Source organism: Carcharhinus amblyrhynchos, chromosome 26, assembly GCF_965287045.1.
Source record: "Carcharhinus amblyrhynchos chromosome 26, sCarAmb.v2.hapA, whole genome shotgun sequence".
In the NCBI taxonomy this organism is placed as follows: domain Eukaryota; kingdom Metazoa; phylum Chordata; class Chondrichthyes; order Carcharhiniformes; family Carcharhinidae; genus Carcharhinus; species Carcharhinus amblyrhynchos.
Genome location: NC_137349.1, coordinates 11,990,507 through 12,005,577, shown reverse-complemented (window position 1 = coordinate 12,005,577; position 15,071 = coordinate 11,990,507). Strand labels below are relative to the sequence as shown.

The 15,071-nt window shown below is 47.2% G+C and overlaps 1 protein-coding gene across 3 annotated transcripts in view; it reads left to right on the top strand.

The window, feature by feature from the left end:
• Nucleotides 1-11,412, top strand: part of LOC145358806 (3',5'-cyclic-AMP phosphodiesterase 4C-like) — a 307,845-nt gene extending 296,433 nt beyond the window's left edge. For all 3 annotated transcript variants that reach the window (XM_080213112.1, XM_080213114.1, XM_080213113.1), the window contains 4 exons: nt 995-1,149; nt 3,060-3,182; nt 7,664-7,846; nt 10,076-11,412. In XM_080213112.1, the coding sequence (XP_080069238.1) occupies nt 995-1,149; nt 3,060-3,182; nt 7,664-7,846; nt 10,076-10,669 (1,055 nt within the window). In that variant the 3' untranslated portion in view covers nt 10,670-11,412. The remainder of the gene's footprint in view (nt 1-994; nt 1,150-3,059; nt 3,183-7,663; nt 7,847-10,075) is intronic.
• The last annotated feature ends 3,659 nt before the right edge of the window (nt 11,413-15,071 follow it).

Here is a 15,071-nt window from a genome sequence, read left to right as displayed (position 1 = left end):
CCTGTTTCCCTTTTCACCTTGGCCTCTTCACCTGGTACCCTATGTCTCTCCATCTATATTGCTGCTTCCTTCATTGGCTCTATTCCCCTGAATCCCTCAAACACCCACCTCCTCTTGTTTTTCTCTGCATCTGTCTGTCTTCCCCCTCTCTGTCTGTCTTCTCTCTCTCTCTCTCTCTGTCGGTCTTCCCCCTCTCTCTCTCTCTGTCTGATTTCCCCTATCCCTCTCTTTCTCTGCCTGCCTTCCCCCATCTCTCTCTCTCTGCCTGCCTTGCCCCTGTCTCTCTCTGCCTGTCTGCCTTGCCCCTGTCTCTCTCTGCCTGTCTGCCTTGCCCCTGTCTCTCTCTGCCTGTCTGCCTTGCCCCTGTCTCTCTCTGCCTGTCTGCCTTGCCCCTGTCTCTCTCTGCCTGTCTGCCTTGCCCCTGTCTCTCTCTGCCTGTCTGCCTTGCCCCTGTCTCTCTCTGCCTGCCTGTCTTCCCCCATCTCTCTCTCTCTGCCTGCCTTGCCCCTGTCTCTCTCTGCCTGCCTTGCCCCTGTCTCTCTCTGCCTGCCTTGCCCCTGTCTCTCTCTGCCTGTCTGCCTTGCCCCTGTCTCTCTCTGCCTGTCTGCCTTGCCCCTGTCTCTCTCTGCCTGTCTGCCTTGCCCCTGTCTCTCTCTGCCTGTCTGCCTTGCCCCTGTCTCTCTCTGCCTGCCTGCCTTGCCCCTGTCTCTCTCTGCCTGTCTGCCTTGCCCCTGTCTCTCTCTGCCTGCCTGCCTTGCCCCTGTCTCTCTCTGCCTGCCTGCCTTGCCCCTGTCTCTCTCTGCCTGCCTGCCTTGCCCCTGTCTCTCTCTGCCTGCCTGCCTTGCCCCTGTCTCTCTCTGCCTGCCTGCCTTGCCCCTGTCTCTCTCTGCCTGCCTGCCTTGCCCCTGTCTCTCTCTGCCTGCCTGCCTTGCCCCTGTCTCTCTCTGCCTGCCTGCCTTGCCCCTACTCCTCGTCTTGGTATTGTGTTGTACAGATTCGGAGTTAGCGCTAATGTACAACGACGCCTCTGTACTGGAGAACCATCATTTGGCTGTGGGCTTTAAACTGCTGCAGAAGGAGAACTGTAACATATTCCAGAACCTGACCAAGAAACAATTCCAAAACCTTCGCAAAATGACCATCGACATGGTGAGTGCAACCACTTTGCTCAAAGACCAAATTCAGATGCAAACTTGTCCCTCGAGGGACCTTGTTCATCCCTGGAATTAACTGACAGACTCAGCCAAAGTGTTCACCTCTTCGATGTCAAAAGATGGGGGGGTGATTTCCCCCCCCAAAAAAATCTAATTGTCGAATTCACATAAAAACTGGAGTAAATGCCGCTGATTTTTTTTTCAGCAGGAATTTGAAAATGAATCTCCCACACTTTTTGCACTGCAGAGTGCACTAGCGTGAATCAGTGGCGGGGCCTATTCCCGCTGAAGAGGCCAGCAGCACAACGCTGAGGGGGCCACTGCGCGTGCGGTGATCTGTCAGCGCCAAGATCAGCACACGTCCAGTAGCCCCACACCACCAGCCTCCTGAGCACTGGCCAACCCTGCGACCCCCACATTACTTGTTATGTGATTGACCACCCCCCCCCCCCCCCCCACTTTGCTCCAGTGGGTCGGGCCATCAGTTCCCCACACGTGTGGAGCTACTGTAAACCCCACTGGAGTGGACCACTCCTGGCGGGGGCGGGGGGGAGAGTGGGCGGTGGGGGGAGAGACTCTAGCAGCTCTGGAGAATTCAATCCGGGGCCCACTAATGAGATGCAAATAATATTAAAATGAGGATTGCCGATTTCTGGCACGGAGCAGAGAGTGTCGGAGACGGGGGAGCCCACGAAACGACCTCTGCTTGAGTCTCCCAGCCCACTGCAGGACAAAAGCAGCGCGGCAGCTGGGAGAATCACCCTGACATTTTTTTCCCTTCTCTCTGTATAAAATGAATTAAATTTAAGGTCTGTTTGAATTAGTTTGAAATAATTTTCTGAGTTCACCTTATTTCTGACATTTGGAATTTTGCCCCCTAATGGGGAGACTTTCTCAGTGAAAGGAGTCCCTAATGAGGAAACTCTCTCTATAAAGGGGATCCCTAATGGGGAAACTCTCTCTATAAAGGGGATCCCTAATGGGCAGACTCTCTATGAAAGGGTTCCCTTACGGGGAGCCGACGGTCGCACACCTCCTTATGGAATGTGCCTTTGCAAAGAAGGTCTGGAGTGAGATGCAGTGGTATTTGTCGAGGTTCGTCCCCAACAGTTCGGTGTCGCAGGACTCTGTGCTCTACAGGCTGTTTCTGGGGACGCATACCGAGACAAATATCAACTGCTGCTGGAAGGTCATCAACTCGGTGAAGGACGCACTTTGGTCCGCCCGAACCTTGCTGACCTTCCAGCAGAAAGAACTGTCCTCGACCGAGTGTTGCAGACTGGTACATTCCAAGGTCCAGGACTACGTGCTGAGGGACGCGCTGAAACTTGGGGCAGCTGCCGCAAAGGCACAGTGGGGAAAGGCCACACTGTAAGGCCTTTTAACGGAGGCAGACCAAGGGCCCGGGAACTGCAGAATACCCTCGACCTGCGGAGCTGTGTGCCGATCTGAGCACTAACGGCACACAGTAATTAATTGAGGCATGTAGAAAGGTTTAGGTATTGAAATGTAATCATTGTAATCAGAACAAATCTGTAAATATTGAGGCATGGATATAGTTTTTTAAGTTTTGAAATGTAGTCATTGTAGTTTGTACGCATCTGTAAAAGTGTTTTGATTCCACGTTGTGTTTGCTGCTCAAAGCCCTGTATATTTGAAATAGACTAATAGAGTTTTCTTTTATGAATAAAGTATATTTTTGGTTAATAAAAAAAAAATCTCTCTATAAAGGGGCCCTTGACAAGGAGACCCTCTCTATAAAGGGGTCCTGTAACACGGAGACTCTCTCTACGAAAGGGCTCCCTTACAGGGAGACTCTCTATAAAGGGGTCCCTGACGGGGAGACTCTCTTTTTTGTGAAGTTGTTTCCCCCTCCCTCCCTAACACCGCTTTGTTCTGTTCTAGGTCCTGGCAACTGACATGACCAAGCACATGAACTTGTTGGCAGACTTAAAAACAATGGTGGAGACAAAGAAAGTTACAAGTTTAGGTGTCCTGCTGTTGGATAATTACTCTGACCGGATCCAGGTAAAATCACCAGCTTCATCCAACTAGTCTGCATCATCCAGTGTCCAGCTCTGATATGTCTACAATGGAATTCTCAGTCACAAACTGCTTTCTAGTTCCCCACCACTACTGTACCCCAATACTGTACCCTAGCATTATAGTGACAGACACATACCCGCATTAAACAGTGACAGACCTGTCCACACCAGTACTGTTTCCCAGTGTTATACAGTGACAGGCCCGTCCCCACCAGTACTGTATCCTGGTGTTATACAGTGACAGACCTGTTCCCACCAGCACTGCACCTCAGTACTGCACCCCAGTGTTATGCAGTGGCAGACACATCCCCACCAGTACTGTACCCCAGTGCTGTACCCCGGTGTTATCGTGACAGACCCATCCGCAATAGTGTTGTACCTATGTTGTACAGTGACAGACCTGTCCACACCAGTACTGTATCCCAGTGTTAAACAGTGACAGACCTGTCCCCACCAGTACTGTATCCCAGTGTTAAACAGTGACAGACCTGTCCCCACCAGTACTGTATCCCAGTGTTAAACAGTGACAGACCTGTCCCCACCAGTACTGTATCCCAGTGTTAAACAGTGACAGACCTGTCCCCGCCAGTACAGTTGCGGGTTGGATAAAGAAAAACCCCAAGGCTTTTTACACTTATGTGAGAAATAAAAGAATGACCAGGGTGAGGTTAGGGCCGGTCAAGGATAGTAATGGGAACTTGTGCATGGAGTCAGAAGAGATAGGTGAGGCGTTGAATGATTACTTTTGTACAGTGTTCACTAAGGAAGGGGGCCATGTTTTTGAGGATGAGTGTGTGATACAGGCTGATAGGATGGAGGAGGTTGATGTTCGGAGGGAAGATGTCTTAGCAATTTTGAAAAACCTGAGAGTCGATAACCCTGGGCCAGATGGGATACATCCTAGGATACTTTGGAAGGCAAGGGATGAGATTGCAAAGCTTTTAGCTTTGATCTTTGGGTCCTCACTATCCACGGGGATTGTGCCAGAGGACTGGAGAGTGGTGAATGTTGTTCCTCTCTTCAAGAAAGGAAATAGGAATGACCCTGCTAATTATAGGCCAGTTAGTCTTACTTCAGTGGTCGGTAAGTTAATGGAAAGGGTCCTGAGGGATAGGATTTATGACCATTTGGAAAGATGCAGCTTAATCCGGAATAGTCAGCATGGTTTCATGAGGGGTAAGTCCTGCCTCTCAAATTTGATTGAATTCTTTGAGGAGGTAACTAAGTGTGTAGACGAAGGTAGAGCACATGATGTCATATACAAGGATTTTAGTAAGGCATTTGACAAGCTTCCCCCCATGGCAAGCTTTTGAAGAAAGTAAGGAGGTATGGAATAAAAGGAAATTTGGCTGACTGGATAAGTAACTGACTGTCTCATAGAAGACAGAGGGTGGTGGTGAAGGGAAAATTTTCTGACTGGAGACCAGTTACTAGCAGTGGACCACAGGGATCAGTGCTGGGTCCTCTGCTATTTGTGATTTTTATCAATGATTTGGAAGAGGGGGCTGAAGGGTAGGTTAGTAAATTTGCTGATGACACCAAGATTGGTGGAGTTGTAGATGAGGTGGAGGGCTGTTGTAGGCTGCAAAGAGACATTGATAGGATACAGAGCTGGGAAGAGAAGTGGCAGATGGAGTTTAACCCTGCCACCTCTCTTCCCAGCTCTGTATCCTATCAATGTCTCTTTGCAGCCTGATAAGTGCGAGGTGATTCATTTTGGTAGGACAAATTTGAATGCAGATTACAGGGTCAATGGCAGGATTCTGAGGAATGTGGAGGAACAGAGAGATCTTGGGGTTCATATCCACAGATTTCTGAAGGTTGCCACTCAAGTGGATAGAGCCATGAAGGCTTATAGTGTGATAGCGTTTATTAACAGGGGGTTTGAGTTTAAGAGCCAAGGGATTATGCTACAACTGTACCAGACCTTGGTGAGACCACATTTGGAATATTGTGTGCAGTTCTGGTCACCTCACTATAAGGAGGATGTGGAAGCATTGGAGAAAGTGCAGAGGAGATTTATCAGAATGCTGCCTGGTTTGGAGGGTAGGTCTTATGAGGAAAGGTTGAGGGAGCTGGGGCTTTTCTCTTTAGAGCAGAGGAGGATGAGAGGTGACTTAATAGAGGTTTATGAGATGATGAGGGGGATAGATAGAGTGGACGTGCAGAGACGATTTCCTTGGTTGGATATAGCTGTTAATAGGGGGCATAAGTGTAAGTTTCATGGTGGGACATATAGGAGGGATGTCTGAGGTAGATTCTTTATTCAGAGGGTGGTTGTGGTGTGGAATGCACTGCCTGTTGTGTTAGTGGAGTCGGACACTTTAGGAACTTTCAAGCGGTTATTGGATAGGCACATGGAGCACACCAGAATGATAGGGAATGGGATAACTCAGCACAACATCAAGGGCCGAAATACCTGTGCTGTGCTGTACTGTTCTATGTTCTAGTAGCGCTGTATCTGTTATACAGTGATAGACTGATGAGACCACATCAGTTCTGTATCTCAGTGTTAAACAGTGACAGACCCATTCCCACCAGTACTGTACCCCAGTGTTATACAGTGACAGACCCATCCCCACCAGTATGTATCTCAGTGCCTCAGTGTTATACAGTGACAGACCCATCCCCACCAATACTGTACCCCAGTGTTATACAGTGACAGACCCATTCCCACCAGTATGTATCTCAGTGCCTCAGTGTTATACAGTGACAGACCCATCCCCACCAGTATGTATCTGTGCCTCAGTGTTATACAGTGACAGACCCATCCCCACCAATACTGTACCCCAGTGTTATACAGTGACAGACCCATTCCCACCAGTATGTATCTCAGTGCCTCAGTGTTATACAGTGACAGACCCATCCCCACCAATACTGTACCCCAGTGTTATACAGTGACAGACCCATTCCCACCAGTACTGTACCCCAGTGTTATACAGTGACAGACCCATCCCCACCAGTACTGTACCCCGGTATTATACAGTGACAGACCCGTCCCCACCAGTACTGTACCCTAGTGTTATACAGTGACAGACCCATTCCCACCAGTACTGTACCCCAGTGTTATACAGTGACAGACCCATCCCCACCAGTACTGTACCCGTGTTACACAGTGACAGACCCATTCCCACCAGTACTGTACCCCAGTGTTATACAGTGACAGACCCATCCCCACCAGTACTGTACCCTAGTGTTATAAAGTGACAGACCCATTCCCACCAGTACTGTACCCTAGTGTTATACAGTGACAGACCCATCCCCACCAGTACTGTACCCCAGTGTTACACAGTGACAGACCCATTCCCACCAGTACTGTACCCCAGTGTTATACACTGACAGACCCATCCCCACCAATACTGTACCCCAGTGTTATACAGTGACAGACCCATTCCCACCAGTACTGTACCCCAGTGTTATACAGTGACAGACCCATCCCCACCAGTATGTATCTCAGTGCCTCAGTGTTATACAGTGACAGACCCATCCCCACCAATACTGTACCCCAGTGTTATACAGTGACAGACCCATTCCCACCAGTACTGTACCCCAGTGTTATACAGTGACAGACCCATCCCCACCAGTACTGTACCCCGGTATTATACAGTGACAGACCCGTCCCCACCAGTACTGTACCCTAGTGTTATACAGTGACAGACCCATTCCCACCAATACTGTACCCCAGTGTTATACAGTGACAGACCCATCCCCACCAGTACTGTACCCCAGTGTTACACAGTGACAGACCCATTCCCACCAGTACTGTACCCCAGTATTATACAGTGACAGACCCATCCCCACCAGTACTGTACCCTAGTGTTATACAGTGACAGACCCATTCCCACCAGTACTGTACCCTAGTGTTATACAGTGACAGACCCGTCCCCACCAGTACTGTACCCTAGTGTTATACAGTGACAGACCCATTCCCACCAGTACTGAACCCTAGTGTTATAAAGTGACAGACCCATTCCCACCAGTACTGTACCCTAGTGTTATACAGTGACAGACCCATTCCCACCAGTACTGTACCCTAGTGTTATACAGTGACAGACCCATTCCCACCAGTACTGAACCCTAGTGTTATAAAGTGACAGACCCATTCCCACCAGTACTGTACCCTAGTGTTATACAGTGACAGACCCATTCCCACCAGTACTGTACCCTAGTGTTATGCAGTGACAGACCCATTCCCACCAGTACTGTACCCTAGTGTTATAAAGTGACAGACCCATTCCCACCAGTACTGTACCCTAGTGTTATACAGTGACAGACCCATTCCCACCAGTACTGTACCCCAGTGTTACACAGTGACAAACTATGTGAAAATTTTGCGAAGCCACCTTGGCCCCCTCCTGGCGTTCCGTCGATATCTTTCTCTCTCTGTGCAGTGATTGCGAGCTGGGGAATGTGTTGACTAAGGGTGAGTGAACTTTGCCCTGAGGTTTGTGCTGTTCTCTGCAGGTTCTCCAGAATATGGTGCACTGTGCCGACCTGAGCAACCCTACCAAACCGCTGCACCTTTACCGGACGTGGGTGGACAAAATCATGATGGAATTTTTCCAACAGGGAGATCAGGAGCGAGAGCGAGGAATGGAAATCAGCCCCATGTGTGACAAACACACAGCTTCCATCGAGAAAACCCAGGTTTGTCTGCACAATCTCTGACTACAGAGGGACAGGGATGAACGTTACACACTCTGGGCTTCATTCCTGGGGCTTTAGACCCAGTTTGTGTGGTTTTATCATTTTCTTTGCACATTTTCATTTGTTACTTTCGAAATAAAATGAGAGCTGGGCATAGAGCACTGTCCAAATCACAATGGAGAATTTCCAATCTGGTAACAAAGTGTCTGCAGGCTTTCTGATTGGCTCTGAGAAGATGGGACACCAGTAAGATGTTGGGCCACCAATAACAGGAGATTGGCAATGGATCACAATCCTATACTGATAATCCAGTGGATCACAATTCTATACTGATAATCCAGTGGATCACAATTCTATACTGATAATCCAGCTCCCTCACACTGTCACACAGTAACCCCTCTCCTCCCAGCTCCCTGTGTTACTGACTGTATCTCTACTGACATTAATCCAACTCCCTCACACTGTCACTCAGTAACTCCTCTCCCCCCAGCACCCTGTGTTACTCATTGTATCTCTACTGATGTTAATCTAGCTCCCTCACATTGTCACTCAGTAACTCCTCTCCCCCCAGCGCCCTGTGTTACTGACTGTATCTCTACTGATGTTAATCTAGCTCCCTCACATTGTCACTCAGTAACTCCTCTCCCCCCAGCGCCCTGTGTTACTGACTGTATCTCTAATGATGTTAATCCAGTTCCCTCACATTGTCACACAGTAACCCCTCTCCCCCAGCACCCTGTGTTACTGACTGTATCTCTGCTGACATTAATCCAACTCCCTCACACTGTCACACAGTAACCCCTCTCCCCCCCAGCACCCTGTGTTACTCATTGTATCTCTACTAATGTTAATCTAGCTCCTTCACACTGTCACACAGTAACCCCTCCCCCCAGCACCCTGTGTTACTGACTGTATCTCTACTGATGTTAATCCAGCTCCCTCACACTGTCACTCAGTAACCCCTCTCCCCCCAGCACCCTGTGTTACTGACTGTATCTCTACTAATGTTAATCTAGCTCCTTCACACTGTCACACAGTAACCCCTCCCCCCAGCACCCTGTGTTACTGACTGTATCTCTACTGATGTTAATCCAGCTCCCTCACACTGTCACTCAGTAACCCCTCTCCCCCCAGCACCCTGTGTTACTGACTGTATCTCTACTGATGTTAATCTAGCTCCCTCACACTGTCACTCAGTAGCCCCTCTCCTCCCAGCACCCTGTGTTACTGACTGTATCTCTACTGATGTTAATCTAGCTCCCTCACACTGTTTCTCAGCAACACCCCTCCCCCAGCCCCCCAGTGTTAAACATGCCTGTACTGATTCTAATCCCACTCCATTGCACTGTTGGATTTGTTTGGTTCCACAAAGCAGTTTCCCCAATCAGGACATCCTCCTTCACAACTTTTTTTAAAAAAAGTATTGAAAATAAATTGACAAAGAAAACAAACAATGACAATAATCTTCAATTATGATTTAGAGATAAACTGGTTCTGAATGATGAATCTTAACCTGTACCTTCATTGCCCTCTGCTGGCCAGTTCCTCAGTTTGACAGATTAATCACTAAAAGTTTGGGTCGCCAATGATGATGTCATATTAGAAGCCTTAACTAATGAGATCTGGGTTCAAATCCCACCACCACAACTCCGACTGTGATAATTAAACTCAGTTAATTTGAAATAAAACTTGGAATAAAAAGCTGTTATTAATAATCATGACAATTAAACTACTACTTTAGTGAACCAGATGGGTTGTTTTTAAATAATAATGTGCTTTAGGGAAGGAAATCTGCTGTCCTTACCCCGGTCTGGCCTACATGTGACTCCAGACCCACAGCAATGTGGTTGACTTTTAATTGCCCCTCTAAAATGGCCATATTGTTGTTGTCTGCATCAAGGTGACTCACCACCAAATTCTGAAGGGCAAATAGAGATGGGCAATAAACATCAACCTTGCCAGGGATGTCCATGTTCTGGGAATGAAAGCAAACAGTGAGTTTCAGGGAGGATTGTTGGACCGATTTTTGGTAGACAAGGTAGTCAAGGGTTATGAGAGGGGCAGAGAGCAAAATGGAGTTGAGGTCCATCATTGGCTCAAAGGGCCAAATGGCCTAACTCTGCTGTTATGATGAACCATGATGATGGAACAGACGGGCCAAATGGAGGAGGGGAAATAATGTAAGATGTATCAATGTTCCTGATCAGATGTTCTTGTTGTTCCTGTTAGGTTGGATTTATCGATTTTATTGTGCACCCTCTCTGGGAGACCTGGGCTGACCTTGTTTACCCTGATGCCAAAGAGATATTGGACAACCTGGAAGACAATCGCGACTGGTTTCACAGCATGATCCCTCGTAGTCCACCTTCCCCAGCCTCCCTGGACTTGGTAGGCAGCAAAATTGACAGCGATAGCTTCCTGCTCAACATCGCACGGAACAAGGAGAGATTGAACTATAGGAGCAGAGATCCCAGCTCCTTTGAAGAGATGCAAAGCTTCAGCAGCCCAGACACAGCAGATACTGATGCGTCTGAGTCCTCAGAGACCATGGAGTCTAACCAGCTGGCCGCACTCGGAATGTACGACAGCGAGGTGGGAAACACCTCTGCCGAAGATGATAGTTCCAGGGATTCGGGCAGCAGTACGCCAGAGGCCAGGTATCAGCCACGATTTCCCTTTCTAGGCTTCAGGCCAACATCTAGAGCTGTACAGGGAGAAACCAGTCAAAGTGCAGAGGACACGTCGGGTGAATCGAGGCAAATTGAAGCACGAAGTCTTGTAGAAGATGAAGAGAATGTTTCAAATCGTCTGCTAGGCACCTAACAAAATAGAGACATTGTGTATTATAGAATAAATTCATTATTTTTCTGGTATCAAAGCACACAGATCAGCCACTGCTTTAAAGGCATGCGGCTGGAATCTTCATTGTGAGCTGTTTGAGGAGGCAGGAGGAAGAGACAACTTGGCCAGTGGCAACCGTAACAATAAGCAACCCAAAAGGAAAAAAAAAACAAAGTGCGGTGATTTTTTCCCTCTCTATCTCTGGGTGAGGTGGGGGGGGAATAATTTTTTTTTAAGAAAAGGAGATCGCTGGCAAGCAGTGGTGCCAAGCTGAAACCTGAGGGAGGAATGAAGAGGAGAGGACGGAGTTGGGAAGAAGACCAGCTTGGAGAGCAAGTTTTTGCTTTTTTTTTTCTTTTTGATTTTGAAAACCTTTTAGCAACAATTAACACTGAGATGGAAATAAAAAATGGTTGAAGATGTCGCCAGGGAAGAGGGTGCATGGGGCAATGGAAGAGCACAGTAGTCGCTGGTCTGCTGAGAACTGTTGCTCAAACTGGAAAGGGTTACAAAGTTGGATCGTGGCACTGAGTCAAGCACTGCGCTGGAGTAGACTTGAGGACACACCAAATCAGATGCCTTTTTAATTGAATTGTAAGCTGTCAGCAGCATGACGGGACTTCTATTCGGGTACAAAAAACATTTAAAAGAAGGGTTCGTCGATCCTTTTTTATTTAAAAAGTGATCTGTATTTTTCTTAAATGAATATTTTTAGCATTTTTTTACACAGTTTGACTTGTGATTATGTGAGCCTCGGATTGGACCATGTTGACTGCTGCCCTTGATGTCTGTGTGTTTGTATGCCTGTGTCTCTGTTGTGTGTGTGTGTGTGTGTCTTCTCCCCCCTTTGTATCTTTGTTGTGTATGTCTCTCTATATGTGTGTGTTTCTGTATCAGGGTGTTATATCTGTATGTGTGTGTGTGTCTGTCTCATCCTCTGTGTATCTTTGTGTGTGCGTGTCTGTGTTTTGGTATCTGTGTGTCTTGTACTGTGTATCTTTGTCTTGGTGTGTAGTTGTGTGAATGTGCGTGCGAGTGTGTGGGTGAGAGAGACTTTGTGGGATGATTGGGGTTAAAGAGGGGTGTGCGGTTAAAGGTGAGTGGGTGGGGGCGAGTGGGTGTGACAAGGGGAACATTTCACACAGATTAAGATACAATTTCAGTTTCCTCCTATGGTCTGCCTCTCTGTCTGCTCCCACAACATCATTCAAAATTACACATCTGTTATCTGTCCAAACACCAACGTGTGTCAGTGTCTTAGTTAAAAGGTATTGCTGAGTTTTGATCAATCAACTGGTGGTGGGGATATTTACCATGCAGTAAACAAGACCTCATTATCGTAGACGCAGAGAGTGAAATTTGATGCCCTCTCCAGTAGTGAGTTTAGAGGGTTGTGTCAGGTGTGAGGGTGGCAGTAGAGTTCACGCCACTTTCCTTGTGTGTCACCCTGATTTAAGTCCAGGGCAGGAAAGCCTTCCAGCCCACTTACAGAGCTCACCTTATCACAGCCAAGGGTTATTTGCCAGGCCTAGTGGTGGTGGGGGGGGTTGTGTGAAGCAAGGAAAGTAGTGTGAACTCTACTGCCACCCTCACACCTGACACAACCCTCTAAACTCACTACTGGAGAGGGCATCAAATTTCACTCTCTGAGTCTACGATAATGAGATTTTGTTTGCTGTATGGTCTACCTGACCAAGAGACCATACATCAGCAATGTGAACCCCTGTGGTAGCGCGCCTCAGCCCTTGCTGCCAACTTTTCCCCAACCCTAACCTATGATTTCTCTTCCCCCCCAACCCACCCCCTCCCCCTACTTTCTCCATTTCCCCTCCCCCTACTTTCTCCCTTCCCCATGCCCCACCATCTCTTGCCTATGGTCTGGCTCCCTCCTCCATCGTAGACATGGGGTGGGTGTCATACCGGCAGCAGCCAATGCTATTGGTGGCACTGCCGTTTGGTAGAATTGATAGTCTCTGATCTCTAATGGGTGGGTATTCCACCCCCTGGGTTCTTGATTAGAGTGGCACATGAGGTGGATCTTCCCAAAATGGAGTAAAGCAGGACTTCCATGGTTCTCCAGCCAGTGGGCGGGACTCTTGCTGCCACCATTAATTATTACCCCATGTGCAGATGGCAGATGTTCAGGGAGCCCACCCCTACTGGAATGGGGAGGGGTAACAGGGGACACCATCACAATTTCTCTTGACAACACATGATAGGAACATGATCCATGTTGAGGTTGGAGACAATCGCTCATCCTTGAGCCAACTATATGAAATAAGAGATTTTTTTCGCACTATCTTTGCAAAGAAAACCTTGGTATATTTTGATAGTGAAGGTAAAGGCCCAGATATCCATTGGCTGCTCTTCCCTTTGAGGCAGAGAGCTGACTGGTGATGACTTAACCTGAGGATCATCACACCTCAGGCAAGGGGCAAGGTTGAGAATAACCTCAGCCATTGTGGGAATTAAACAAACGCTGTTGGTGTTTCATATCAATCCTTTAAGATTATTGGTCAATGATCAAGGTGAAGATGAGGGAACTTCAGAGGCAATGTTTAGACATTCTAAAAGTGAGATATTGCAACACCAGATCACAAACTAACGGAGATCCACTGTTAATGGGATGAATTGAGGTGAGAATGAGGTCTGTGGTTGTGTCTGCACTGGTTTGGATGGCTATCTTACAAAGAATTTCCAAGTATTTACAACATAGAAACAGGTCATTCAGCCCAATAGGTCTATACCAGTGATTATGTTTTATTTTCAGTGAATGATAGAACTGAAGTCTAATCATTGCACACTTTGAGAGCTTTAATTACAGAGAATCGCACGACACACAAGTATCTCTTGACCTGGCAAGTATGGTTTCAGTCTGTTATCTATGGAAGCACAAGTGAATCTCCAGGTTATACCTACTACAAATACTCAATTAAAATACAATTACCATTCATTGCCCATTATCAACATATCCTATTTTTTCTCCCTTGATGTTTATCCAGCTTCTCTTTAAATGTATCAATAACTATTCACCTCAACCACTCCACATTCTCACCACTCTCGAGGGGGGGAAAAAGTTCCTCCTAAAATCCCAATTCGGTTTTTAATGTCTATTTTATGTTTATGGCCTTGAGTTCCAATCATCCCACAAGTGAAAAAAATCTCACTATTTACACTAGTCAAACCCTCACATAACTCCCATCGGGTTTGTTTCTGGACCCTTTTCTCTGAAAAAATGAATCTCAGCTTGTTCAAACTTTCCCATAAATTTTCCGATCTGGTATCAGCTTTGGTGCCTCAATATCCTCTTTATAATGTAGAGACTGGAGCTCTGAGTGTGGTCTACGCAAAGTATTTTAGAGACTGGAACTGTGCACAACAGTGACTGGGATGAAGGTTCCTTTCTGTCTAGAACCTCCTTCAGGCTCTTGAGAAAGCAATCTCTTGCACTGACCAAAGTTGTCCTGTGAACTCAAGGGTAATTACAGCAACTGAATGCTGATGCACACACTAGAAACAAAGACTGGAAAAAGTTTGGCAGGGTTTATAAGTAATTATCTTCCATTGGGATCCTGAAGCAAGTCATGCGTTCACACTATATTCATGCTCCATCTCCCTATTCACTCCTACAACCAGATTAATTCAGGCCCTAAGTTTATCTTTAATACTCAAAGTGGCTTCTCTTTAAAATGCTTCCAATTTGTTGAGAGTAAAAGTCAGCTTTTGTGTTGTACCAGTCAACATGACCTGGCCCCACACCAATGCTACATCTTCACCTAACATTCGCACTTCATCCAAACATCGTTCCATTTGCTGTTCTACTCCCGTTCTTGTCCAATGTACCCCGTTTCATGCTCATCCAGCAAGTCCTTAGCAAGGTTGTGGAAATTAGCCCACGTTCCACGATACTGTGCCATCAACCTGTTTGGACCAAGACTGTACGGTAAGGGGATCACACACAACCTGCACTCGGCGACAGTCGGAGAGCTGGGTGAAAACAAACCCAAAAAATACATTTTTTTTTAGTAGACTTCTGAAGATGGAGAGAGAAGAAGGGAGGTGGGATGGGGAAGGAGGGGCTCACAGTATCGGTTTAGGGGAAGGGATCTCCAATAGGTAGGAACTAGAGATTTGAGGACAGAGAAGAGGTCAGTGATGACCCATACTGGGGAATGCAGTTTGTTCTCTCAACCATCAATCCAGCAGTCAACTGATTTCATGCTGAAAATCGTCCGGTTAACATTCATTCCCATGCCTTCAGTCATCCCTGTGTAGGACCGTTTTCCATTGTCTTTCCAACTGGAAAATATTCTGCACAAGTATCCCCTTCCCCTCCTGATTTGTCATGGTGTGGAGTTGCCGGCATTAGACTGGAGGAGGCACA